This window comes from Tamandua tetradactyla, chromosome 16 (genome assembly GCF_023851605.1).
Source record: "Tamandua tetradactyla isolate mTamTet1 chromosome 16, mTamTet1.pri, whole genome shotgun sequence".
NCBI lineage: Eukaryota > Metazoa > Chordata > Mammalia > Pilosa > Myrmecophagidae > Tamandua > Tamandua tetradactyla.
This window is the reverse complement of record NC_135342.1, coordinates 22,513,505-22,541,469: the sequence shown is the minus strand read 5'-3', so window position 1 is coordinate 22,541,469 and position 27,965 is coordinate 22,513,505. Positions and strand designations below refer to the sequence as shown.

Genomic DNA, 27,965 nt, shown 5'->3' with positions numbered 1-27,965 from the left:
TTCCCCATGTCCGTGGATCAGTATTTCCAGGTACACCTGTGACTCCATTTCCCTCCACATCTGCCTGTCCCTGTCGATGTTTCTAGGCTCTCTGCCTATATGTGTGTCTGGGTGTTTTTCCCACGCCTTTGACTCGAATGCTCGCCGACCTGGGAGCATGCCTGTCTTCTGGTATGTCTGACTGTGTGTGTGTGTGTACGTGTGTGCACGTGTGCGTATGCATGTCTGCACCTTATGTGTCTGAGGGTCCATAGGTCCCAGGTGTCCCCGCTGCAGAGGTTTCTCCGGGAGCTGAGTCCCTCACCCGGCTCTCCTGAGCGTGCCTGTGGGCGGACAGCGTGCCCCTGCGAGTCCTGGGTCCCCTGCGTGTCTCTGCCTGTCCCAGCCTCTGCAGGTCCGTGTCTGAGCGTGCGTATGTGTCCTTGTCCCAGGAGCTCTGAGTGTGAGGGGGAGTGAAGGGCCTGGGGAGGCCTGGCTGTGGCTGGGCTGGGTGGGGGACAGCTGGGGGAGGGGAGTCGTGGAGGAATGTTTACCAGACACAGAGAGAGCCCAGAGGGACAGCGCCCAGAGCTGGGACACGGAGACACACAGCCTCCCTGCCTCACCGCTCCAGGATGAGAGGCGCAGCCACAAGGGACTCTTTCCCCCTCCTCAGCTTCCCCCCAGGGCCCCTTTAAGACCGGGCTGGACCCCTCCTCTCCGCCTTAACCCCTCACTGACCAGCTGGCCCCCTGGGCTTGAGCAGTGGGCGGAGGCAGGGGGAGGAGGGAGCCAGGGGCGGGGAAAGGGTTTCCCGAAGTCTGGGAGCAAGAGAAGGAGGCAGGAGAGCCTGGAAGGCGCCGGAGCAGAGCCGGCCGAGGGCCCCCACCGTGCCAGGCGGCCAGTGCCAGACCCCGGGAGCTGGGGGGAGGGCCGGGGACTGCCTGTCCCTGCCCCCTCCCCCGCGGGGTGCCCAGCAACTTCTGAGGAAAGTTCGGCATCGGTTTTGCGGTGGCCCGAGGATGGGCAGGGTCCCTCTGGCCTGGTGCTTGGCGCTCTGGTGCTGGGGGTGCGCGGCCCCCAGGGGTGAGTGGTGGGGGCCGGTGGGGCAGGACCACCGGTGGCGGGGGGGGGGGGGGGCATGGGGGATGGGGGGCAGGAGCGGTGAGAGGGGGGTGGATGGCAGGTGTTGGGGGCGATTCCTGGGCTGGCTCAGAGTGTTTCCTTCGGACGAGAGAAACGGACTGTGAGAGGGAGGCAGGGAAGGACAGAGACTCGAGACAAACCAAGAGAGAGGGGGAGGAAGAGACTCAAGAGAGGAACATGGACAAGAAACAAAAACTGAAGGAGGAGGACACGGACAGAAAGGAGTAGGGGAGGACAAGGCGAAAGCTGAGGGAGCTGGTGGGGGCTGCATTTGAGTCTGGGGTCCTGGGAAGAGGGGCTGAGCTGGGGAGCACCCGAAGGAATCTTCCAGAAAGGAGCCCTATCTCTCTGGCTCTTTCTCTCTCCCTATTCATCTCTGAGTCTCTCTCTGCCTCGATTTCTCTGTGTGTGTGTCTCTCTTCTGTTGCAGTCCCCCTCTGTGTATTTCTCCTCTTTTCCCTTCACTCTCAGGAAAGTCTCTCTTTCTGTCTCGGTACCCCGTGCCTGGCTTTCTCGGGCTTCTCTCTCTGTCTCTCTTATGTTTCTTCTCCCTCCCCTGCCCTTTTCTTCCCCTCCATCCACGAAGCCTGAGCTGTTTGGTCTCCGGAGACCCCAAGTGAGGGCAGGGCTGGCCCTGCTGGGCCTCCAGGCTGTGGGGGCTACCAGACCCCGCTTCCTTCTGAACGGACCCCAGTGCCTAGGAAGGCGCCCATCCTGCCCCCAGAGCCTCCACCCTCCACTGGCCTCTGAGGTCACCCTACAACTATGTGGGCCTGAGGGCTTGGGGGGGGGGTGTCCTGGCAGTGGGTGGGCAGCGGGGGGGGGGGCAGGAAGGGGTGCAGAGGGAAGTGGGGGCCTTTCAGCCAACCTGTCCCATCCACCCTGCAGGTGCACAGGCTGCTGCAGCGGATCCCTTTGTGAGGAGCCCAGGAAACATCACGGGGGCCCGGGGCCTGACGGGGACGCTGCAGTGTGAGCTCCACGTTCACCAGGAGCCCCCCGAGGTGAACTGGCTTCAGGACGGACAGATCCTGGAGCTGGCGGAGAGCACCCAGATCCAGGTGCCCCTGGGTGAGGACGGCGAGGACGACTGGAAGGTGGTCAGCCAACTCAGGTGTCCAGTTTCTTCCCGGCCCCTGCACCCCTCCTGGTCCCTGTCGTCCCCGACCCCTACCCCTATCACAGCCCGCCTGCAGCCCGGCCACCTGGGTTGGAATCCCAGCCTGACCACTTCCTAGCTGTGGGGCATGAAGTGTGTCACAGAACCTCTGGGTTTCACTTTCTTCTTCTGTAAAATGGGATAATAATAGAACCTCCTCCACGGTTCTTTCCGCTTCCCAGTCCAGAGGCCCCTCTTCCGGTTCTGACCAGCCCCTCCCAGTGCCCAGCTCTGACCCTGCACCTCTCTGCCCCCGTCTTGCCCCACCAGGATCTTGTCCCTGCAGCTGTCGGATGCTGGGCGATACCAGTGTATGGTGGTCCTGGAAGGAGGGGCCTTCCTGTCCCGGCCTGGCTATGTGGGGCTGGAGGGTGAGCCCTGGGGGTCCGGGCGCATCTAGCCTAGGACTGTCAGCGATTTTAAGGGATCGGGAAGCTGGGGGGCCATAAATTCTGGCCAGGGGAGGGGACAGGGATGATAGGTCTGCCTGCCGGGCCAGACATGGTGGGAGCAAGACATTCTGTAGACTCAGATAAGGAGGTGAGGATGAGTCAGGCATTCTGGAGGAGAGATTTGGGGGGTCAGAGGTTAAGGGGAGGGGTCAGACATTGGGACCTTATGTCCTAAGGGTTGGAAAGACACCTGGGGGGCAGGGTGTCAGACATCTGAGGGTGAGGCAGGGTCTTTGGCAGGGAGTGTGTCAGATGGGGACAGTCCTGAAGCCTCCAACATAGACACCTGGGGGGGCGGTGCTCAGAGACCTCAGCTTGGACCCCTGCCTGCCATCCCCGCCCCCCAGGCCTGCCTTACTTCCTGGAGGAGCCTGAGGACAGGGCTGTGGCTGCCGACACCCCCTTTAACCTGACCTGCCGGGCCCAGGGACCCCCAGAGCCCGTGGACCTACTCTGGCTGCAGGACGCTGCTCCCGTGGCCTGGGCCTCGCACCAAGGCCCCCACCAAACTCTGCAAGTCGCAGGTGAGCCCGGCCCGGCCCAGCCAGGGAAGGGGGCGGTGCAGACATGGTTCACTGCCTCTGCGTGTCTGCCGGGCCCTCTTGCCTGCTCTGTGTATCTCTGTCTCTGTTTCTGTATCTCTTTGTCTCTGTCGCTGTCTCTGCATCCCTGTCCCCATCTGCCTCCTTGTTTCTGTCCGTATATCTCTCTCTGTTTCTGTCTCTCTGCCACCCATCTCCGTCCCCATCTTTCCATTTCTTTCTCACTGTTTCTGGGTGTCTCGCTCATCTCTGTGTGTTTCTCTGCTCGTTCTTCCTCCATTCAGCCCAGCCTCTCTGTGAATAGACTTCTTTGTCCCGGATGTCCTCTGAGCCGTGTGTGGGCCTGGTGCCCTCTGTCAGCCCCTGACCCCAACCTGGACCCCGGAACCACCGGGGTCTCCTCTCCGCCCCGCCCCCACCTGCCCTCCTCCCACCTCAAGACCTCTCAAGACCAGCCCAGGGCCCCCAGGGACACAGAGCCCAAAACAGAGAGGGAGGGACGAATGGGGAGACAGAGAAAAACAGTTACAGAGAGGGAAAGACAGACGGACCCAGAGGTGGTCCAAGAAGAAGGAGGCAGGACAAGGAAAGTCTAAGTGATTGGAGAACCCCACCCCCCAGCCTCAAGTGACCACCCAGTGGGGCAGGACCTAGCTTGGGGTCACACGGTGGTCAGAGGCAGAGCCGGGGGCCATGGTGGGTGTCCTGTCCTCGAGGGAGGTGGGATGGGATAGAGGTGCACGAATGGGGAGGCCTGAGGGTTATCGCTCCCTGCACCCCAACCTGCTGCCTCTGTCTGCTGGGGTGGGGAGGAATGGGGAGGCTGAGGGTCTTCCCGGGTGCAGGGAGGTGCCCAGATTCCCAGCATTCCGGGGGCCGTGAGTGTGTTAGGAAGCGGTGAGCACGTCGGCCCCCAGAGGGGTGACTCAGGCCTGTGGCTCGAATGGCCGGGTGGGGACAGGGATGGGGTCTGAGTCAGCCTGGCAGGACCCCCAGGATGGGGGAGGGGTAACCATCCACCCCCAACTCCCTTCCAAGGAAAAAGGAGAAATGGGGGAGTGGTGAGGCCCAGGTGTGAGAGCCTCTGTGTGTGGATCAGTACGTGTGGAGGAGAGGTCAAGCGGGTCTGTGTGCGTGTGTCTCAGTGTGGGGGTGTGTCCCCGTCTCCCTGGATCTGTGTGTCAGCGCTTCTGTCAGCGTCATCCTCTTCGAATGGGGACATGCCTTAGCGAGGGCCAGCTTCTCTGGATGCCCCAGTGTGTGTATGGGGTGGGGGGGACATGTGTCTAAGTATGTTTCTGTCCGCTTGTGTGTCTGTCCCACTGTGTGTCTGGGTTTTTATGGTATATCCCTGTAAGTTTCCCAGGGACTGTGTGTGTGAGTGTGTGACTCAGGAGACCAGGGTCAGCCTGTGTCAGCCCCTCTTTGTGTTTGTGTGTTCACAGCTGTGTGTGTGTGTATGAGACAAGTGGCAGTGTGGCTTTCTGGCTATTTTGCACACTTCCAGCATCAGCGTGCAGGGGCGCCCCTGTGGCTGTGTGTCCTGCTGTGGGCTTCTGTGGGGCATGTCTGGATGTGTCCATGGATAGCTTGGTATTCCTCAGTGGTTTGGTGGGTATCTTGAGTGTGTCTCCCTGAACACGTGTGTGTGTGCATACCTATCCACGTGTGAGCACAGCAGCCTCCACTTCTCAGCAAGCCTGTGCGTGTGTCTGTTTCTTGATGTGTTTCTTACTGGCTGTGTATGTGTATAGGTGCGTGTCTGTGTGGTGTCTACATCCACGTCCCAGGGCAGGTGTGTTGGTGTAGGAGTGTGTTGGTGTGTCTCTATATCCAGGAGTGAATGGGGGGGGGTTGTTCATGGCAGGGGGTGACAACACCTTTCTTGTCTCCCCGTGTGTGTGTGTGTGTGTGTGTGTGTGTGTGTGTGTGTGTGTGTGGCCCCAGCTGTCTCTTGGTGGATGGAGCTGGGCACTTAAGAGCCGGTGACTTTATGTGCCTGTGCCAACCTACGGGAGCATGGCTGTGTCCCCATGCTTGTGTGTCCGCGGCAGCCCTGTGTGTCCGGGCAAGTCAGTGTTTTTGTATCAGTCTGCATCTCAGCAAAGTTGTCTGAAGCAACCGGAGCATGCTAACCTGTGTTTAGGTGTGGACAAAGCTCAGGCCGTGTGTATGTGCGTGTCGATGTGTTCATGGGTGAAGAAGTCAGCATTCACCTTTGTTGTGTCCTAGTCTGCATGTGCTTGTCACTTCAGCCTCCACGTGATGTTTGTTGCTTGGTGTGTGTCTTGCGATATTCAGGTGTGTTTGTGTGTGTGTTAGTATCAGTCTAGGTGCACACTGTGTTGCTGTTAGCAATAAATGTGTGCATGTGTCTGCGTGTGTTTGTGTCCATGTGTTTATCCCAACATCAGCCCACATTGTGTTTGTGTGAGTTCTCTTTGCATGTGTCGGTATCAGCCTTTGAGTGCATGTGTGTAAGTCAGAGTGTGATTGTGTCACTATGTTTACGACAGTGTCAGTGCCTGTGTGTCTAAGTGTAGCTGAGTGCCACATTTTGTGAGTGTTTTTGCCAACAACAGCCCCTGTATGTTTGTGTTTCATTGTGTGTGGGGGGGGGTGTAAAGGTTTTTCATCAGTTTGTGAGTCTGTCCCTCTTTCTGACTCACTGCGTGTGCCTGCCCCTGGCTCCTTCCATCCTCCTCATTCCCTCGGAAAAAGCGCTGTGGGGGCCGGTGAGAGGAGGGTGGACAGACATCTGGAAAGCACATCTGGAGTCCGCCTGCCCCAGGCTGGAGGGATGGCCGGCTGGCGGGGAAGTCCCAGACCCCTTCCTCCCTCCGATCCCTTTCCCTCAGTGCCTGCGGGAGAAGGAGGACCCCGGGCCGTATCCCCAGGCCGGCCGGAAGTGTCCAGGGAGGGGGGCGCCCCCGGTGACTCACGCGGGGGCAGGAATGCTGTGGTCGGAACCGGCTCCGGAACCCCCTCCCCCGCCCCAGGGCTCCTCCAGGGGGCGGGGCAGGCCCCGCGCGCTGACCCTGGCGCCCCCACGTGCCGGTTGGTGGCCCAGACCCAGGCTCCCGCCCCCACCCCAGCTCCCTCCTCCGGGCGGCGGGGGCCGAGCACCTGACCTTGGTTGGGGACAGGCCGCCTGGGCAGCGGGGCGGGCGGAGGAGCTTCCCTGCCCTCCCCCTTCCGGCCTCTGCCGACTTTCCCTCCATTGCAGTCCCTCTGCTGACGTAGGAAAGGAAACTTTGTGTCTGCGGGGGCGCGTCTCCCCTCCCCAGTGCGGTGGTGGCGGCGGCGGCGGCCGTGGCCGTGTTGGGAAACAGGCAAAGACACACAGGCAGAGCAAACATGAGAGACACACGCAGATGGCCAAATGCACAAATATACACCATCCTGGATACACACGGGGACGCCAACACAAACAGAACTCATTTACATCTGCACTTAAGATCAGGACCCCCTTACATCCTGTCACACACGTAGTGTGCATGTTTCTGAGTGTGTGAATCTGTGATTGCCGTATAGCTATGTTACACATCTCTGTTCGCATGTCTGGGTGTCTTGTGCTTGCCTCTGTACTTGTATGTGCCTTTGTATGTGTGCGTGTGTGCACGCGTGTGTGAATGTGTGTGCATCTGCCTGCGTTCCCACCCCCACATTGGGGAGGGGAGGCATTCCACCCCCAGACACTCAAAAACAGTTTTTCACACGCACGTACATTAGCTCACCCACGGAATCACACACGTTCACATTTTCACATACACATGGAGAAACTTACTAATATACAAACACACCATAAAATCCATTCTGTCTTTCAACGAACTGTTATGGCGTGCCTCTTGTGCACCAGGAACAAAACAAGTGACCCCCTGCCCTCCTAGAGCTGACGTTCTAGTGGGAAGACAGACAAGGAACAAGATACAGAGGTGACACGTAGGCCAGGTGACGACAGCTAATGAGAAAAGTAAAGCCAGAATGAGGGTCTAGAGGGGAAATTCCTGTTTAAAGCAGGGGGTACCAGGACAGCGGGACTGAGGAGTAACGGACCTGAAGGAGGGAGGAAGCGAGCCCCAGGGACATCTGTGGGAAGAGTGGCCCAGGCAGAGGGTACAGGGGCACAATGTTCAGGAGAAATGGGGATGCCCTGGCTTGGTCTTCCAGAAATGCCAGGAGGCCAGCATGAATGGAACACAGTGAGCAAGGGGGCAGAGGGGTTGGTAGGATCTGAGCTGATAAATGAACAAGCACTTCTACATTTAGGCAGCTCCGCAAGGGCCTGTGTCGTTAAGTGTGTGTCTCTTAGGTATGTGTGCTTCTTGACACATGCCTGTGTGGGTTATTGTGTGCATTTGTGTGTGCATGTGTGTCTGTGTTTCTATGTGTCTGTGTGTGTTTATGTGCAAGTGGTGTCTGTAAGTGGGGGGAGTCAGGGCTGAGCCTTGTCCTGTATTGTGGGACAGAGGGCTGCCCCTAACACCTAGTCCTCCCCTTTGAAGCAATGTCATGTGGGCTGGACCCTGGGAGGTGGGGGGCGGGCTCGCATGGCCCTGGAGCCCCTTCTCCCCATCTCTGACACAGGCCCCTCCCTCACATGACTCCACAGGCCTGAACAGGACATCCTCCTTCTCCTGCGAAGCCCATAACGCCAAGGGGGTCACCACATCCCGCACGGCCACCATCACAGGTGACAGAAGGGGGAGCTGGGGCTGGGGGTCGGAGGGAGGGGTCTGGGCAAAGGGCTCCCAGGGTCAGTCCCTCCTCTCATCCGTCCACAGTGCTCCCCCAGCGGCCCCGCAACCTTCGCCTTGTTTCCAGCTGGCCCACAGAGCTGGAGGTGGCTTGGACCCCTGGCCTGAGCGGCAGCTACCCCCTTACCCACTGCACCCTGCAGGTGAGATCTCAGACTTGCTCACCTCTATCTCCATTCTCCTCCCATTGCAGCTACAATCCCCCATTCCCTCCCTGGGAAGCCAGCCCTTCCCTTCCCAGCCCCTCATTTGTCAAGGGGTAAAGACTGGGAGTAAACCAGATGCCCTGTTCTCACATCCCAGCTCTGCCACCAGCCCCTCTTGCCCACCCAACCCATAACAGCCCCCTGTGCCTGCTCCGTGCTCAGCCCCATGCTGGATGATGCTGAGGGCCCAGTAGTGACCAGAACAGCCTCAGCCTTGCTGTCTCAGGGTTCCCATTTTGGCTAGAGTTGGCATTTTGAATACACAAATAATTCAGAGCTAACAGTTTCTTGCGTTTCTCCTCTGTGCCGGGTACTATTTTAAGCTTCTTCCTGGCCTTCACTCATTGAATTTTCATGACAAGTCGATCAGGTAGGTACCACCAACTTCCCATTTCTTAGAGGGGAAACTGAGGCCCAGAGAAGGGAAGTGGTTTGCTCCCACAGGGCTAAGAAGGAGTGAAACTGAGATACAATTCCCGAGGCTGGCCCCATTTGGGAGACCTCAAATGCCAGGGTCAGGCATCAGCTGCGCCCCCACCCACCTTCACCGAGTGTCCCCAGGAAAGCAGAAGTGCATCCTCTTCCCTTTCCAGATCTCAGTTCCTGCTCTGCACACCCGGGGCCAAAGGGCTCGGACGGGAGGGTCGTGGCCGTCCCAGGGAAAAGAGAAGTGGGAGCGGGCAGGGGGAGACCGGCTGTCTGCACACAACTCCTGGCAGAGCTTCCCCTTCCCGTCTGTCCTTGCAGGTCAGAGAGCAGGGATGGGCACGGCTCACCCCTCATCTGGCAGCCCACCATCTACCCCCCTCTGCCCGAGGTCCCTGGGTGCTGTCATCTACCCACATGGGGACGTGGGACTTTGGACAAGCTGCTGAGCCTCTCTGGGCCTCAGTTTCCTCCCTCGTAAAATGGAGATGAAAAAAAAAGAATAGACCCCATCGGGTGGTAGTGAGAACTCAGTGAGTTGGTCCAGGAACTTGAATGCTTAGCACATAGTTGGCACTCAAGAGATGTTGGCTGTTAATATTGTGCTGGGCAGACCTGTTTATGTGCATCGTGTCGTGAAACCTTGCACCCTGCCAAGCAGGGGCTCTTGGATCCTCATTTTCCAGGACAGAATCCGAGACTCAGAGAAAGTTAAGACCCTCACCCTAAGTCCCACGGTAAACAAGTGGCCAAGCTACTGAGTGGTTGGGGTTTCTGGGTGAAGGTGTGGCCCTGGGCAGTAAGCGCTCCTGAGCCATGTGGCTTTGAGTTGTGTGGCCGTGGTGGCCTTGTGGTCCCACTGAGACAGGGCTGTGCAGATGTGCACCCTGGCTGTGTCCCCTCCATCTCGATTGTGCCACTCCTTGGAGCCCAGTGGGTGTGCAAGTCTGTGCCCCCGTGCAAGGGTGTATATACTTTGATACTTTTTCCCGGGCCACCTTACAGCAACCAGAATAATACTAGTCAACACTTGGTGCACAGGCAGGGTTCTAAACGCTCACAGGCAGCAGGCAGTCCGCTCTGTGAAGTTGGGAGTCAGTGTGGTTAGCTCATTTTATAGCTGAGGAAACAGACGCAGAGCCAGGAGATGGTAGAGCCAGGATTCGAACCCAGGCTCCAGCATCTGGGCATCTCAGCAGGAGAGGCTTCCTGTTAATAGGATTGACATTCGTAAGTGAATGTGCAAAGCAAAGGCTTTGGGGATCTTAGGTGTTACAGGTCCCAGCTTTGTTAAGTGACAAGCTGGTGACCCCAGACAGGTGATTCCATCTCTTCCAGCCTCAGTGTTTTCACCTGTATAATGGGATAACCCAGCCCCAACCACACAAGGTCACTGTGAGAGTCAGATGAGCTTAGATTTGCAAAGAGCTTAACAGTGCTCAGAATATGTTTTTCTTTGTATATTCGATAGAGCACATACGATGTGCATAATCTTCGGTGTACACCAGATTATTTTATGCATTCATTCACCCACATAACCACTCTCCAAATCAAGATGTGGAGTCTTGCCAGACCCCTGGAAGGCTCCCTCAGGTCTACAGAGAGGGCCACTCCTCTGATTTCTATGGTTTCATATTCCTTTTGCCTGTGGTCCATCGTCATGGAAACAGGGTCCACAGTGGACCTTATCATCATCATCACACACTGTTCACTGTCATCATTTTTATCGTTGACGCTGACCACCGCCCTGCACTGTCCCAGTTGTCTTTTCAGGCACAGCTGCATTGAATCTTTAAACAACCCCATATAAAACTAAAACAAACAAAAACTAATTAATAAATGACCCCGTCAGGCATTTACTCTTCTAAGTCCCCATTTTCCAGATGAAGAAACTGAGACTCAGAGAAGGAAAGAGTCTTGCCAGAGGTGGCTTTTGCAAGTGGCGACTGAGCTGCATCATGCAGCTATGTGGTCGCCATGCTTTGCAAACCCAGCTGCCCATGTTGCCCCAGCATGGACTGGGACACACGCACACATGCACGCACACACACACCTTTGCAGAGCTGTGCAGGGACAATGGGACCACTGCAGTCGAGAGTTATGACTTCCTCAAGTGACCATGTGGCTGTCCTGTCCCCACGCTCCCTTCCTTCTCCCCAGGCTGTGCTATCTGATGATGGGGTGGGCATCTGGCTGGGAGACCCAGATCCCCCGGAGGAGCCCCTCACTGTGCAAGCATCCGTGCCTCCCCACCAACTTCGACTGGGCGGCCTCCACCCTCACACCCCTTATCACATCCGGGTGGCATGCACCAGTAGCCAAGGCCCCTCGCCCTGGACACATTGGCTTCCCGTGGAGACATCAGAGGGAGGTAAGAAGGGGCTAGGGAGTGGGGTGGGTGTCACTCACTGCCTGGCTGGACTTTGCTCATGCCAGTGCCAGCCCCAGCACCTCCTGTCCCCCATTTTACCCCACATGGCCTCCGATCTCCTTCCCGTCCAGTTACTGACACCTCGGCACTATCCTCTGGCATTGCTCCCTGACCTCTCCCCTGTGCTTCTGCTCAAGGGAGGCCTGCACGAGTTTGCCCACGCGCATGACCTTTGCACACTGCCCCACTTCCTGGGAACAGGGGAGGTGGTCAGGAAGAGGTGGGGGTGCCAGCTTCCCCTCTCCCCTGTCCTCCAGTGCCCCTGGGCCCCCCCGAGAACGTTAGTGCTGTGCGGAATGGGAGCCAGGCCTTCGTGCGTTGGCAGGAGCCAAGGGCGCCCCTGCAGGGCACCCTGTTAGGGTACCGGCTGGCATATCGAGGCCAGGACACCCCTGAGGTGGGTGCTGCTGGCTGGGTTGGGGCAGACTGGCTGGGGGAGGAAGGAGATGACAGGGCAGACATGGACAGTTGTTCAGGTTGGGTACCAAACAATTACTCTCCACCTACGGGAGTTGATTCTGGGCAAGTTCACATGCTGGGAAGGTTTAAGGGGGTCCAGGGAAGGGTTAGGGAGTAGCTATTTATAAATAATTGCAAAAGCATTTCAGTAGACTTAAAAAATTACTTTGCCAATTTTGCAGCAGATAGTTGTGTAACATTTTGAGGAAGGAGTGCCTTTTCCTAATTTGCCCAAAGGTATTGTCTGGGCTAGCAGCAGCCTTGAGGGCAGAGAGATAAGGAGGGAGAAAGGATGGGGGTGGGGGGTGGTAGAAGGAGGTGAAGAAATGAAGGTGAATAGATGGGAATTCAGTTATTTAGCAAACCTTTATTGAGCTGTACTATGTACCAAGCAATGTTCCAGGGATAGGAGAACTGGTGAATGAAACAGATCGAATCCCCACTTCCGTGGAGGGCATGGGTGTGGAGAAGTGGGGATAGAGAGACGAAGAGTGAGAAGAGGTAGGAAATGGGGACTAGGGGATGAGGACAGGGCTTGAAGAAAAAGAGGGCGAGTTGAGGCTGAGGGTGAAGGCTCAAGTGTGGGGGCCTGAGGTTCTCTTCTGATGCTGCTTCTGGACCTCGTAGGTGCTAATGGACATAGGGCTAAAGCAGGAGGTGATCTTGGAGCTGTGGGGGGAAGGAACTGTGCCCAACCTGACAGTGTGCGTGGCAGCCTACACCGCTGCTGGGGATGGGCCCTGGAGCCTCCCGGTACCCCTGGAGCCCTGGCATCCAGGTAACTCCAAAGCCACGTTGGGTCCTTTCAACTCACCCACAGGGACCTGGTCTCTCCCAGATACCCCTGGCTTGCAGGCTTGCTCCCTGCACCCTTTAGTGTTACCCCAGCCTAGGCTGTGTTCTGACCCTGCACCTTACTGAGAGCCTCCCTCGCTGCCTCATCCGTGTCTCAGCAGCCTTTCCCTCTCTGAATGTGTCTCTCCTCTGTCCCTTCTCCTCACAGGGCAAGGACAGCCAATCTACCGACTGGGTAAGGGCCTTCACATTCCGTCTCCCCCCTCCTTCCCCTCAGTACCCAGTGAGCACCTGTTCACCACCACCACACACATACTCCGCACCTCCCTTTTATGTTTCTCAAACTCATCACTATAAACCTACTTCTCGGATTTGTGTGGTCCTTGGTGAAGGTGCCTAGAACAGCTCAGGACATTATAGATACTCATTGAATGGTGGGTGGGTGGGTGAATGAGTAGGTGGATGAATGGCTGGCTGGATGGATGGATAAATGGTTGGATGGGTAGGTGTACGGATGGGTGAGTAAATGGGTAGATGGACCGCATAGAGGGATGGGTGGATATGGATGAATGAATGAGCAATAGTGAATGGGGTTGGATGGATGGATGGGTGGGTGGGTAGACAGACAGATAGGTGGCTTGGTGGGTGGGTGGATGGATGGATGCATGGATGGATAGAAGGATGGATAGGTGGGTGGATGAATGGATGGACGATGGAAAGGTGAGTGGGTACATGATGGATGGATGGATGGATAGGTATATGGATGAGTGAATAGACAGGCAGATGGACTGCACATGGGAATGGATATGAATATGAATAAATGAATGAGTAATGAGTGGATGGAGTTGGATGGATGGATAGATGGAGAATGGGTGGATGGATGAGGTGTCCCCACCCACTCATCCATCTCTCTAATTGTTCTCCAATAGTTCTCAAACATTTCTCCTACACCCATCCTACCCACTTAGCATTGCCACAGCCCACTCTATAACTCAACCCACTATCTTTAAATATTCCTCATATGCCTTTGCACATACCCTTTCCATACTCAACCGACCCTCCTTGCACATTCATCTCATTATAATATTTTATCCTTACACAAGTCTTCCAAACCCATTGCATGCCACACTTCTCTCTCCTTCATTTACAAACTCTGCACATTTCTTATACATTGATAATACATTCCACACTGCAAAAACATCGCTCAACTCTCAGTCCACACCACTCCACATCTTACAACTCTCCTTACACATTCATCTCACACCCCTTAAACATTAGTCCCTCAGCCCTCCCAATTCCACTCTTCACACACTAAGATTAAACTCCTTGTATACTTAGCATATATCATACTCCATCCCTTCTACACTCACACCCTCATTGCACACTTTTTCCATTCATGCATCTTCCTCATCTGTCCTTCCCACATCTTTTACATGCTTTTTTGCATACTTCTCTCACCCAGAAATTACAGTCTTACAAATCATTTTCACTCCTTGAATCTAAAACTCCTCACTCACATATCCTAAACTCCTCCAACATCCATCCCACACTCAGTGTATGCTCACCAAGCTCTCTTGCACACTTATTCCACCCTGATTCCTTGTTTTGGGAAAAACCTTCCATAGTCATTGCAAGCTCCTCAAAGATGCTCCTTAGTCATTTGTCCCATGAACCTCACATTGTGCACATTCATTGCATATGCCTCACCATTCTCTTCCCTACTCCCTCATTATTTCACCTCTAATTCCACACTCCTTGCATAATCATCACACTTATCATACATACACCTATACTACTTTAAACTCATTCACACCTATCCCATGCTCAGCCAGCCCTCCTTGCGTACTCATAACCCATTCTGCACACTGCTCTCACTCCCCTTCCACAACCCTTCCACACTCATAGCACACTCTTCAAATGTCTGCCTCACTCTTAACTCACCCATGCTATAAGTTTCACATTCCTCGGCTTTCATGCACATTGATACCATATCCACTGTATGCCCTCCCACACAAGACACCCTGCATACCTGAACATACCCATCCCACACCCCAACGAAGGTTTTCACACCTTTTTCCCATGCTTCCTGCATCCCTCCAACATCACCCCCTTGGGTCCCAGGGAGCTGGATCCAAGGCCTCAGCCATGACCTGTCCCCCGTACCCTGACAGTGAGTGAACCCCCAGCCCCTGCCTTCTCGTGGCCCTGGTGGTATGTACTGCTGGGAGCAGTTGTGGCGGCCGCCTGTGTCCTCATCTTGGCCCTGTTCCTCATCCACCGGCGGAAGAAGGAGACTCGCTATGGGTGAGTTGGAACCATGTGGGGAGACTAATGTGGACGAGGATGGAGAGGCTGGAGGCAGAGACACTGGTTTGGAGGGTGGTGCAGGAAGAAAGATGACTAAGTGTCTGAGTGGGGCAAGGGGGTGGAGAATGAATGGAAGCTAGAAGGTTGCTGTCCAAGACGTGTTTGGCAAATGCCAGAGGAGAGGATGGACAGCCATGGGGCTGAGATGGTGCTGTAGCTCACCACTAGTGGGAGGAGGGGGTTCCAAATTGTTCTATCCTGCCCTCACCTTCCCCTAATCCTCCCCAGGGAGGTGTTTGAGCCAACAGTGGAGAGGGGTGAGCTGGTAGTCAGATACCGTGTCCGCAAGTCCTACAGTCGCCGGACCACTGAAGCCACCTGTAAGTGAACCTCATGCCTCCCTGCCCAGGTCAGGGGCCAAAGAGTGTAGCGATCTGGGCCTCCAGATCATGAACCAAGTGATCTGGAGTTCAAATGCATGAACCAAAAGTTTCTGCAGGCCTTGGAATGCTAGAATCTTAGAACCACAAACCCTTAGAACAACGGAATTGTGGAACCATACAGAACCTTAGAATAATAGTTTCTTAGTCACGAGAAATCTTAGAGATACCAAATCTGAGCACCATTGCATCTGTGAACAATGTAATGATGACAGTGAGATGGTGACAGATGATGACAACTATGACCTAGCACCTTCTAGGCAACAGGCGCTATTCTAAGCACATTAACTTCATTTGATCCTCACAGTGAGAGGGGTACTGTTCTCATGCCCACTTCATAGATGAGGAAGTTGTGGCCTAAAGTGGCTACATAAACTTGCTTAGGGCCATACAACTTGCAGGTAAGAGAGCTGGGATTTAAAGCCAGGGAGTCCCGCTCTGAAATCCATACACCTAACTGCCACTTAGAATCATATACTGCCTCTTAGAATTATAGTAGAGCTCTAGAGTCAATCTTGGCCTGAAAAATCTATAGAAAATCTAAAAAATCATAGAATCTTAGAGCTATTGACTCTGAGAAGCATGGAGTCGTGGCTGGTATCAGCTAAGGAGAGACCTCAGGGGCTATCCAGTCAAATGCCATTTTTTTTCAGTTGGGCAAACTCAAATCCAAAAAAATTTTTCTGAAAAAGGGATGGAATTATGTGTCTCTTTCTAGCACACAGTGAGAATGCTTCCAGGGCCCCAGGGGGATGTTTGGAAAGAGCTGGAGAAGACATTTATTTAAGAGGAGAAGAAAAAGGAAACCGGGACATTGCAAAGAGGTCTAATGGTTTAATATACAGCAGCTGTTCTCAAAGTGTGATCAGAGTCCCCTGAGGTCCCCAAGACCTTTGAAGGGGATCCTTGAGGTCAAAACTATTTTCATAATAATACTAAGATGCTATTTGCCCCTTTTCCCCCTCTCATTCTCTCACAAGCATTCAAAGGAGCTCTCCAGGGGTTCCCTGACCTGTGTGACGTCATCACTCTGACAGTTGGTGGAATGTGTGCCTCCGCATTCTTTTGTTTTAAAAATTTCTCAGTTTTAATTTTGACGACAGTAAATATTGATACAAATATCCCACACAAACCAAAGGTCTTTGGAGTCCTCGACAATTTGAAGAATGTACAGAGGTCCTGAGGCCAATACGTTTGAGAACTCTTGCTGTACAGCAGTGAAAATAAATAAATTACGACGACACAAAACAACGGGCATTGCAACCGTCTCCCAGACGTAATGTTGAGTGAAAGAAGCCAAACCCAAAAAAAGAACGTGCTATGTGATTTCATCTGTATAACATTCCAAAACAGAGAAAACGAACATGTGCTTAGAGACGGCGGGAAAGCTGTTACCCCTAGGAGGACAAGTCACATTCTTTTCCTTGGCCTGGAGGCTATTTATACAGTTGGGTTGGGTTTGTGAAAAGCCACCGAGCTGCTCGCTTATGACTTGTGCATATTATACTTGAACTAAAAGTTCCGTATTTTTAACAACTCGTACAGCAGGGCGCTGACCAATCAGGGTGCCCTTTGGAACAAGAACTTGTGCCAGGACTTAACTCTTATTTGCTGTTTTGGAGGAAGGTCCAGGGAGTCCAGAGGAGGTGCTAGGATGGTAGTGGTGGCGGAGCTCAGGGAAGTGGCTCTTTTCGAACCACTGTAGAAATAGTGCAGTGTGTTAACAGTTGGGGATACCCTTCCTGGGGAGTGTTGCCTGAATGCCAGGCCTGCTCCACAGCTCTGCCTGTCCCCACCCCATGCAGTGAACAGCCTGGGCATCAGCGAAGAGCTGAAGGAGAAGCTGCGGGATGTGATGGTGGATCGGCATAAGGTGGCTCTGGGGAAGACCCTAGGAGAAGGTGAGTCCCCCTGTTCTCTGACACACACACATACACACACACACACACACACACACACATCCCCCCGAACCCACCCTCTGCCATCCAACCACAGGAAATGCAGTCCCCGTGGGCCCCCCTGAGGTCTCCTTCTGGCCTCCACAGGAGAGTTTGGCGCAGTGATGGAGGGCCAGCTCAACCAGGATGACTCCGTCCTCAAGGTGGCCGTGAAGACAATGAAGAGTGAGTTGGTTTGTCACGTGTGGGACCCCCCTCCCCTCACCCCAGTTCTCTTCCCTGTGCCCCTAAGGAGATGGGACGAGCAGAAAAGGTCATGCCAGTTAACCTTGGTGCAGCACCACAGTGCTTCCAGAGCCCATGCCAGGTACTTCAGTTGAAGGGATTTAGGATGGGGATCTTACTACAAAGGTGAACCTGGAAATTAGCATCAAGAGGAAGTCACTTCCACCCCTCGGCCTAAAGGACAGAGGGAGGAGGTGGCCCTGTCAGATGCCTGGTGGGAGTTTGACCACAGAGTTAGGGGCTACCTTGTGGGAGCTAGAAACACAGAGGAGACACACCCCTGTCAGGGCCATTCCTAAAGAAAGAAAGACTATGAAATGCTCTGGTTTCTCCCTCCTCCTGCCCACTCACCAATCTCCCCCATCAGTGCCTCCCATTGGCAATCTTCAACTGGAAACCAGTAGGAAATGGAGCTTGGGACATATAATTTTCAGGTATGAGCCCCCTGGGATACATAGCGGAGCTGGAGAAGGCTAGGAATGAGGTACAAACTGGCTTCATCACTTACCAGCTGTATGATCTCAAGCAAGTGACTTTCCCTCTCTGAGCCTACCTCACCTCATCTGGAAAATGGGATCATACTGTCCCTATCTCCTTGAGCTGTTGTAAAGCAAAGCATTTAATGCTGGGGGCGGCACATAGTATGTGCCATCAATATGGACTATGACTATATTATTTACATCAGAGAGGGCGAGAGCCAGTCCACAGCCACACAGCATAAGGAGTCCAGAACCAAGTCCTTTTCACACAGAGTAGGAGAAGCATAGAAGGTGGGGTTGAAGGCAAGGAAGGAACGATCCCTTCTGAATCATACGGGTTAAAAGCTTGTGCTATGGAGTCACCACTCACCGACTCCCTCATTCATTCATTATCAAGTACCCATTAATATACCAGATAACGTTCTAGACTTGGATTTGAATCCTAGCTGTGTGACCTTGGGCAAGTCCCTTTTCCTCTATGAGCCACAGTGTCCTGAATTGTAAAACAGGATAATGATCCTATGGGTCCCCACAGTTGTTGGGAACATGCTGAGAAGCAGCCTAGCATGATGGGGGGCTGGTGAACCTGGAGCCAGACTGTGTGGGTCTGAATTCTGCCTGTTCCACTCCCAAGCTGTGCATGCCCTTAGGCAGTTTCCTTAACCTTTGTTTCATCCTCTTTAAAATGGGGAGAACAGTAGTAGCATCTTGGAAGATTAAATGAGTTTATATATTAGAAAGCCCTGAACCCAGCACTAAGTAAGCCCTTGAGCGTGTTGGATGTAAAGGAGATGATGATGATGATGAAGAAGGACAGGAGGAGGACGGGAAGGTTCTTCCCCTTTTCCCTCCTCCTTATCCACTCTCCTTTCTTCCCCCAGTTGCCATCTGCACGAGGTCGGAGCTGGAGGATTTCCTGAGCGAAGCTGTTTGCATGAAGGAATTCGACCACCCCAATGTTATGAGGCTCATCGGTGAGGGGACGGCAGATTTAGGGGGTCTCCAGGCCCCAGGGAGGCAAGACCAGAGGGGAGGCACCCTCCCTCTAGCAGATCAGACCTCCTGGCTCTGGCTCGCTCCTTCCCCCGGGGTCAGCAAGCTCCTCCCTCCTGCTCTCCCTAAGCTTGGAATGTGACCTCTGACCTTTTCCAGAAATAGCTGAGTCCCCAGGAGGGCTCTGGAAACATCCCTGGGAACCACACTGGAAATAACTTCTCTGAAGCCAGGTTCTTGCCACCCTACCCTCCAGTTTGGAGGCCAACTTGGAGGGGGAGGGGAAGATGGAGCCAGAGTCAGGCTGGAAGGGGGGCTTGGCTTTCCCTTCTGCCCAGTGGGAATGACAGGGCTGCCTGGGGGGTTCAGGCGTTTGTTTCCAGGGCTCCGAACGCGAGGGCTTCCCGGCGCCCGTGGTCATCCTCCCTTTCATGAAACATGGAGACCTCCACAGCTTCCTCCTCTATTCCCGGCTTGGGGACCAGCCAGTGGTGAGGGGCATTTACCTGTCCGTCTGTCATTCGGTCCCAAGTATTAACTGAGCACCGACCCGGTACCAGGCACTGCTCAGATGCCGCGAGGCCAGGGTGGCCAAGGGCCTGCTCTCCTAGCGCCTCTTCACAGCGGGGGGACCAGGCCAGAGCCAGCGAGCAGACAAATGAGCCAGATGACTGAAGTGCTAGGAAGGAAATAAAGTAGGGTGAATGATAGATCGTGATGGCAGGAGGCCAGGGGACAGGGAAGGCCTTGGCCTCGCCAGGAGATGACCTTGAAGAAGGAGGCAGCTGAGGTCAGTGGGGAGGACATCTAGGCAGGATGCATTCCCCGTTGTGAGGTGGGAAGGAGCGTGGCATGTATGCAGAGGGCTGAGTGTAATGCCAAGGGCAAGAACAACAGAAGGTGTAGGTGGAGAGGGAACAGGAGCGGGTGATAGAGCATTAGGGTCTCCAAGGCCTCGGAGAGGGGATGGGTGCAATTCCAGAGCCAGGGGAGGCTCTGCCATAGGAGACCAAAGCTGGTGCACACAGGAAGGGAAGGAGGAGAAGGATGACTCTTGGAGACGCTGCTGACCTCCACCCCTCCACCCCTCCCCACCCTGGACTCCCAGTTTCTGCCCACCCAGATGCTGGTAAAGTTCATGGCAGATATTGCCAGTGGCATGGAGTATCTGAGTACCAAGAGATTCATACACCGGGACCTGGCCGCCAGGAATTGCATGTGAGTGTCCAGCCATCCAGGGGCCCCCTCCCCAACTGGCCCTCTCCTCTGATGCAAGAATTGGGGAATCTTCTATCCATATAAACCCCAAAACAAGCAAAAGTGATTAAGAGCCGGTGCAACGGTGGCTCAGTGGCAGAATTCTCGCCTGCCTATGCAAAAAAAAAAAAGTGATCCATGCTGTTAAGAATGGAGGTGAGGTTACTCTGGGAGGGGGTCTTATTAGAAGGGAGCTTTAGGGAGGCTTCCTGGAGGGCTGGTAAGGCGTGCCTTTATTTTTATTTTTTTGTGCCTAAAAAACATGAGGTATATTTTATATAAGCTAAAATACACAAATCTTAAGTGTGCAGCTAGATGAATTGACCCATAGAATCACCACTGCATCAAAGAAAGAGCAGTTTTAGTCCCCTGCCAGCTTCCTTCTGCCCCTTTAGGGTCACTACCCACCGGGGCAACCACTAGTCTGACTTCTGACATCACCAATTAGTTTATCATGTTCTTAATTGTCACATAAACTGATATTTATATGTACTCATTTGTATCAGACTTCTTTCACTTAACACGATGGGTTGGTTGTTTTTTTTTTTTTTAACCTTTTTTATTGTGGTAACATAAATACAGCTCAAAATTTCCCATTTTATCCATTTTCAAGTGCACAATTCAATAGTATTAATTATATTCACGATATTGTGCTATCATCATCACCACCTATTGCCCAAACTTTTTCATCATCCCAAACAGCAACTCTGCACCCATTAAGCATTAACTTTCCATTCACCTCACCTCCTGGCCCCTGCGAAGCTGTTATCTACTCTCTTTCTCTATGAATTTGCTTTTTCTAAGCTTTTCATATACGCGAAATCATACAGTATTTGTCTTTTTGAACCTGGTTTTTATTTCACTCAATTTGATGTATTCAAGAGTTATCCATGATGTAGTATTTATCAGAACTGTCCTTTTTTATGGCTGAATAAAATCCTATTGCGTGGATATACCACATTTTGTTTATCCATTCATCTGTTGAAGAACACTTGGTTTGCTTCTACCTTTTGGCTATCAGGAATATTGCTGCTTTGAATATTGTACAAATATCTGTTCAAGTCCCTGCTTCAGTTCTTTGGGGCATATACCAAAAGAAGTGAGACTGCTGCATCATATGGTAATTCTATGGTCAATTTCCCAAGGAACTACCAAACTGATTTCCATGGTGGCTGCACCATTTTACAATCCCACCAACAATGTATAAACATTCCTATTTCTCTGTGTCTTCACCAACACTTGTTATTTTCTACATGATGATTTTGAGATTGGCACATGCTGCTCCAGGGATCATAGTTCATTCTTTCTCTTTACTGCATAGTATTCCATTGCATGCATAGCTCACAATGTCGTACCTTAATCTGGGTGCTGGTTATATGGGAGTGTTTGTGAAAATTCAGAGAATTGTACATTTGTGATTCACGTTTATGGATATATAGTATAGTATGTGTCAAGGAAATTATCTGTTTTGTTTTGTTTTAAATTGGGGAATCAAACCTAAATTGCCTAAGAAGGACCTTAGTATCTGACAAAAAGTCAAAATTTGGAAGGACCTTAGAAGCTCTTGGTCCTACCCTCATTTACGGGGGTAGCAAGAAGTAAAACAGTTCCCTCCCAAACTGGGGCAAGCGAACAGGGAGATAGAACTGCACCCTCAAACAGAGCATGGGGGCTGAAGGCCAGGAGGGTGTGAGAGTGATGGCAGGCTTTCTGGTGGAGATGGCTGAGCTGTGACCTGTTCCCCCCCACCACCCCCCGCCCCACTCCGGGCAGGCTGAATGAGAACATGTCTGTGTGTGTGGCGGACTTTGGGCTCTCTAAGAAGATCTACAATGGGGACTACTACCGCCAGGGACGCATTGCCAAGATGCCAGTCAAGTGGATCGCCATCGAGAGCCTGGCTGACCGCGTCTACACCAGCAAGAGTGATGTGGTGTGTATTCCAGGAGCAGGGGGCCATGGGCGGGCCCAGCCTGGCTGCTGCACAGTGCCCTGGGCAGCAGTGGGTGCAGGGGCTCACAGGGACATGGGGCTCCCCTGCTCAGTGGCCTATCCACGTGGGCTAGGCATGCTGGAGGCATGCAGGCATCTGTGAATGGTAGTATGTACCTGCTGGGGATATGCAGGGTCCTGTGTGTGCTTGGTGGCAGTTTTGTCCATGGAATGGGTGCACACTTGAGGTCGGGAGGCACATTGGTGAGCATAAATGCATGTGTACAGCTGGGGTGCGGAGGTGACACATGAAACCATGTGTCCTTGAAGTGGGTAAATGCATGCATTCGAGTGTGTTCCTGGGCCTGAGTATTTCTAGGAATAACTGTGAAGCACCCACAGAGATGTCTGGGTGCACCCATGCAGCTATGTATTGGGGGCATCTTTATGCAGGAGACACCCTCTCATCCCGCTCCCCCTCCTGTCCCCTACAGTGGTCCTTTGGGGTGACAATGTGGGAGATTGCCACACGGGGCCAGACCCCATACCCAGGCGTGGAGAATAGCGAGATTTACGACTACCTGCAGCAGGGGAACCGCCTGAAGCAGCCTGTGGATTGTCTGGATGGACTGTGAGGACCAATCCCAAAGTCACTCCAAACCCCTGAGCACCCCACATGGCTCCAATATATCCAGAATCCTCCAAAACCTCCATAGACTCCCTCAGACTATTGAGTATCCCCTCCCCACTGCCAGTGCTCCCTGGACCAACAGCGGGTATGCACGTAAGGAAGAGGCACCTTCTCCTTTGCTGCCAGGGTGTGTGGACTGCAGGCTGGCTCAGTCCCCCTCAGTCACCGCCTAACTGTAAGACCTCACCTGGCAGCCCTGCCTCTGAGACCCCCTACTCCAGAGACTTCTAGTTCATTCCCACCTTCTGAGCATCTCACTTGTCCCCCAGATACTCTTAAACACCAGGACCCCGTGGAAACCCTTCAGCTCGTCCTTGACCTTCTCCAGCCTTTCAGGCCTCCTCTGAGCTATTCCCAGGATCCTTCAGAGTAGTATTTACCCGTCTTTGCCATAGCATAGTACACAGAAAAGTGCTTAACTTTTATCCATCATTTTGAGTAAAGAGAGGACATTGCTTCATTCAGCAGGGGACAGCCTAGAGTTCCAACGTCCCCAAATCCTCCTTAGGTATTCCAAGAACTGAGGAAAATAAGAATAATAGCTAAAGCTTCCGTAGCACTTACAGGAGGCACTGTTATAGGTGTCTTATATGTATCAACGTGTTTGGTCTTCACCACAGCCAGAGAGATGGGTAGATACCATGACGATTCCCATTTTGCAGGTGAGAAAACAGAGAGGGTGAATCACTCACCAAAGGTTGCACAGCCAGTATACTATCCATACCCCCAAATTTAGTAGTTCAGCACAACAAATGTCTATTATGTCATTCCATTTCTGAAGTTCAGGAGTCTGGGAAGAGCTCAGCTGGCTGATTCTGGCTCAGGGCTTTTAATGAGGTTAGAGTCCAGAGGTCAGCTGAAGCACTGGTCATCTACAGGCTAGCTGAAGGTTCTGCTTTCCAGATGGCTCACTCACTGAGCCAAGGCAGGAGGGCTCAGTTACTTGTCACGTGACTCTTTCTGCAGTGCTGCTTGTATGCCCATGATCTGGTGGATGTATTCCCCACAAATAGCCAGTAGGAGTCCAGAAGTGCCTTTTATTACCTCATCTTAGAATTTTCACCCATCATCACTTCTGCCTTACTCTGTTCATTAGAAGCAAATCACTAAGTCCTGCCCACACTCAAGGGGAGAGGAATTAGGCTCCCTCTTTTGAAGGGAAGAGTGTCAAAGAATCTGTGCACAGATTTGAAGTCATCATAGCGTGCAAGTGGCAGAGCCAGGCGTTGAGGCCTGAGTCTGTTCTGGGGAACCACAGTGGGAAGCTCTGTTCTGACAAGCCCCCATTAGAACACCACCCCACGCCCAGAGCACAAGACCCGCCTAGCTCCCAAATCTTCCAGGAACCCGCTTAGAAACTCTTGGGAATTCTCAATCCCCACAGATGCTTCCAAACTGCTGAGGTTCCCTGCAGCCCACAAGAGATGTCCCCAGTCCCCTTAGTGTCCTAAGGTGCCCCAGACTCCCAGAATGCTCCCTTCCAAGCCCCCGCTCATCCTCCCACTCATCACTCTGTCACCTTAGGTACGCCCTGATGTTCCGTTGCTGGGAGCTAAACCCCAGGGACCGGCCAAGTTTTGCAGAACTACGGGAGGACCTGGAGAATACACTGAAGGCCCTGCCCCCAGCCCAGGAACCTGACGAAATCCTCTATGTCAACATGGATGAGGGTGGGGGTCATTCCGAGCCCCTTGGAGCTGCTGGAGGAGCTGACCCCCCCATCCAACCTGACCCTAAGGATGCCTGCAGCTGCCTCACTGCCGCTGAGATCCACCCTGCCGGACGCTACGTGCTCTGCCCTTCCACAGCTCCCGGCCCCACCCTGCCTGCCAACAGGGGCTCCCCTGCACCGCCAGGGCAGGAGGATGGAGCCTAAGTCAACCCTCCATCTGTGACTCCCTCTCAGGACCCAAGCTAGGCACTGCCACTGGGGGGAATGCCCCACGTTACTTTCCCATCCCAGGCCTTTCCTTCACGTGCAGCCCTCCTTTCCCACCCACCTCCAAACATCCCAAACAGACCCTCCCTCTTCTCCAGGCCTTAGCGTCCTCATCTGTAAAAGGAAGGGAGTTAGCTTCAGTCCTGAAGGGTCCTCCCAGTTTGACATTTCGAAATTCTAGATTCTAGGATCTAAAGAGTCTAGAGTTTAAGGTTCTGAGTTTCAAAGATGCTATGAGTCTTTGGTTCTAAGGAGCTATTTCAAGGTCTCCACTGATAAAGTTCTAAGGTTCTAGACGTGGAGGTTCTAAGGCCTAATGTACTAAAGCTCTGAGATTCTATGAATCTAGATTTTCTGGTTCTACGATTCTTGATAAGGGTCCAAGATTTTAGGTTACAAAGCTCTAAGATTCTAGTTCTAGCATCTAAGGCTTTATAAGACTCTGGATTATAAGGCTTCAAGTTTTCTACTCTTAAGATCTGAGATTCTCATGACAGTCAATTCTAGGTTCCAAGGCTTTATGATCCTAGATTCTTTTGTTATAAGAACCTGGATCCTAAGAGTCTAAGTTTCTAGAATCTGCATTTCAAAAATTCTAAGTCTAAACACAGAGGTTCTAAGGTCTAATGTTCCGAGATGAGATGTTCGAACACTCAATGAACCTAGATTCTCTGTGTCTAAGATTCTAGATCATATACTCTGAGATTCTAGATTATTAAACTCTAATAAGATGACGTTGTTTCTATATTCCAAGGCACTGTAGATGCTATTGGTCTAAGATATGGATCCTAAGCATCTAAAGTTCGAAGACTATCACCGTTAGTTGTAAATTTCTAAGATTCTAGACACCAACATTCTAATCATTTCTAATGTTGGACACCTCTAGGTTCTATGCTACATTCCGTCTTTCTAGGATTTTAGTTCCTAAGAGCCCAAGAGTACACATTTCTAAAATATTAAGATTCCAGGCACTGTAGTTCTAAGACTCAAATGCTCTAAGTTTCAAAGATTCTAAAATTCCACAGGTCCAGAATATTAGTATGATTCCAAGGTTGGAACCTTATAATATTCTTCTATGTGCCCCTCCCTTTCTTAGCCACCTCTGTTTCCTTCTACCCTTGAGTGGAGGTGTGCTGCTGCCCTCAAGCTTTGCAATGCATTAGGGATGCCTCCTCCCCCCCCCCAGGAGACAATCTCCCCCATTTTGGGTCATGCTGCCCCCTTGAGCCAGTCCTTCATCCCCCATGTACAGAGTGTGGACTCTGGTGCCTCTGGAGAGGCTCAGTTCACATAAAACTTCTGTCTCTTCTTGTCTCCCTCCAATCAGCTGTGGTGTGGCCCCTCTCCCTGCCAACTCAATTTCCCCATCAATAAAAAGGAGGTGGTAGGGCCTCAGAGTTGTCATGTCACTATAGAGCTACTCAGAGGGTAGAAAATACACAGAGACAAAAAGACACACAAGCAAAGAAACCCAGACTGAGAAACTCTGAGTTAGGAATAGGCACATAGATACACCTGGGGTCACATAAAGACCCCCAAAGTCACAGGCACATGAATCAATGGACATAGGTGTGATGGTTCACAAATACAAAGGCACTGAAAGAGATAAACGAAGTTACACAGAAACAAACATCTTTACAAACATACACACAGGCAGATACAAGGAATAGGAAGATCAGAGTAACAGAGATCCTAAAACAGTGACACAAGTACTCAGAGACATATAAAAGTACAACAGGTACAGGCGCAAACGTACAAATTCACACAGAGACACAGGTACAGAACGCTTGCCATAATCACCGGCCACCAAGGGGACCTCTGCCAAGACAAGCCCACTGTCTTGCAGGCATTGGCGGGCATCCGTTCCTGGGTGTGTCCCACATCTGATGGAGGAACCCTTGGCAGCGCCCGGACGCCCCCCGGTGGCGGCTCCTGAGGACCGGGAACAGTTCAATCCGGGCCACAAACTTTTTAGAACAAATCATTGTGGGAAGCTGGGAGGAAAGAGGAAGTCGGACGTGGGCGAGGGGCGGGGTGTCTGGACTGGAACCTCCGGGCCCACGTGAGTGTCTGCCTCGTTTCTGAGTGGGTGCTGTGTGTCTAGATTGCTGGAAGCTTGCAATGTAACTGTCCTGTGTGTCTTTTGATGCCGCGTGTCCGTGCGGACCTTAGCTGACGCGTATACGCGGCTATCTGATGCATCCTGAATTGGTGTATTATGCCCGGAATTATTGCATCTAATCTCAGTCTCATCGATTTGTACATCCGTGCCGTGCATTCATTTACGTTGAGGCTGTTGTGTGGCTTTTGTGGGCTTAAGATATGGCTCACTGGACAGAGGGTGGGTGTATTGTGTATCTCGCTTGTGGATTTTACTGAAGTTTCGTCTTTCGAGTTAGAGACGACAGGTAGTGCAGGATTCCGGGTGCGAGGCAGTCATTGTGAAACTCTGTGGCGTTTGTATTTATCAGTGTGAAGCTTAACTTCGTATCCGTATATTGAGCTTGTCAGTACCGCCGCCAAACAGATCTGGGGTAAGAACAAACAAAAACAGCTTCTGGAATTCTTTCGGGGGCGGGGCCTCCTGCGAGAGCCCATTCCACTTAAGGTACCAACCATAGAGAAGAGGCCGCAGAGCTACGCTCGACGAGGGCCTTGAGAGCTGCACCATCGAAGGGGAGGGGGTGCAGCTTCCTTTACAACTTTTCTCCCCTTGTTAGTCTGGCCTCTATTTTCGAATCTTCAAGGGCTCTCCGAAGTCAAGTGTTGTTTTCATAAAGGCAAGTGAGTTTCTTCCAGGTTAAGAAAAAAATGATCTACTTCATCTCTATTCCGTATACCTCCCTCTACAGCGAAACTTTTGAGGCCGTCCTCTGAAAAACGGCCAATCTGGTTAGCTTTTCCTAAAGCATCCAGCTATCTTGGCTTTACGAGATAAAACAGTAATTGCGATTGACCGACAGACTGTTTTGAAACCGCCCTAACGGCAAGAGGCGGGTCCTTCGTTAATAAATCTCCTTCCGGTTCTTAAAGCCACCAGAAGATTGGTTGTAGTGGTTTTACCGCTTGGCCACCTCAAGGGGCGGGAGATCTACACCAATCAGGATGTGTGTTACAGAGATACTAGGTTGATGAAAGAACTGCGCAGGAAAGGGTTTGGTGGCGCTCATTCTGAGACCTCATTGCTGACTGGTCCAAATCTTTACTCCCTTTCCTTCATTTGATTCTACGGTAGCGGGCGCGCGGGCGCCACCCAATCAGCGCGCGCTCCGCCTTCCGCCTTTTCCCGCCCTCCGCTCCGGCCGCGGCAGCGACGTAGGCCAACGCTTCCTTCCCGGTAGTTCCTAGATCTTCTCGTTTCCATTGTTTTGAAAGCCGCGATCTAATTGGCT

The 27,965-nt window shown here is 52.7% G+C and overlaps 2 protein-coding genes and 1 long non-coding RNA gene across 8 annotated transcripts in view; 2 read left to right on the top strand and 1 right to left on the bottom strand.

Annotated features, from left to right (window-relative positions):
* The window catches only part of LOC143659128 (uncharacterized), a 36,025-nt gene extending 8,064 nt beyond the window's left edge, over positions 1–27,961 (bottom strand). Inside the window, exons 1-2 of the long non-coding RNA XR_013163431.1 lie at positions 23,199–27,961; positions 19,261–19,433 (exon numbers count right to left, since the gene is read on the bottom strand). This is a non-coding gene — a long non-coding RNA (uncharacterized LOC143659128). The remainder of the gene's footprint in view (positions 1–19,260; positions 19,434–23,198) is intronic.
* Positions 678–25,965, top strand: AXL (AXL receptor tyrosine kinase). 5 transcript variants are annotated; one of them, XM_077131764.1, is made up of 20 exons: positions 678–1,065; positions 2,014–2,239; positions 2,555–2,655; positions 3,084–3,260; positions 7,891–7,971; positions 8,063–8,178; positions 10,828–11,038; positions 11,356–11,495; positions 12,185–12,335; positions 12,561–12,587; positions 14,524–14,656; positions 14,948–15,039; positions 16,905–17,000; positions 17,145–17,222; positions 18,643–18,735; positions 19,124–19,245; positions 19,863–19,972; positions 21,785–21,944; positions 22,438–22,574; positions 24,159–25,965. In XM_077131764.1, exons 1-20 carry the CDS (start codon positions 1,002–1,004, stop codon positions 24,508–24,510), a joined length of 2,667 nt encoding a protein of 888 aa, XP_076987879.1. In that variant the 5' UTR covers positions 678–1,001; the 3' UTR covers positions 24,511–25,965. The 5 variants fall into 5 exon arrangements, with proteins under 5 accessions (XP_076987879.1, XP_076987880.1, XP_076987881.1 ...); XM_077131768.1 differs by lacking the exon at positions 678–1,065 and adding an exon at positions 1,232–1,383; XM_077131765.1 differs by lacking the exon at positions 12,561–12,587.
* HNRNPUL1 (heterogeneous nuclear ribonucleoprotein U like 1) overlaps positions 26,555–27,965 on the top strand; it is a 32,604-nt gene continuing 31,193 nt past the window's right edge. Inside the window, exon 1 of one of the 2 annotated variants that reach the window (XM_077131773.1) lies at positions 26,555–26,635. The gene's annotated coding sequence lies outside the window, so the exon portion shown is untranslated. Of the gene's footprint in view, positions 26,636–27,209; positions 27,354–27,965 lie in introns of those variants that run through there. The other variant, XM_077131771.1, reaches the window with a different exon arrangement.

What these genes read in the sequence shown, in the direction of transcription:
- AXL (XM_077131764.1), top strand. Translation starts at nt 1,002, where the DNA reads ATGGGCAGGGTCCCTCTGGCCTGGTGCTTGGCGCTCTGGTGCTGGGGG. An exon ending in TGGCTATGTGGGGCTGGAGG is followed by an intron (nt 2,656 to 3,083) that starts GTGAGCCCTGGG and finishes CCCGCCCCCCAG; the next exon opens with GCCTGCCTTACTTCCTGGAG. An exon ending in CCGGACCACTGAAGCCACCT is followed by an intron (nt 15,040 to 16,904) that starts GTAAGTGAACCT and finishes CACCCCATGCAG; the next exon opens with TGAACAGCCTGGGCATCAGC.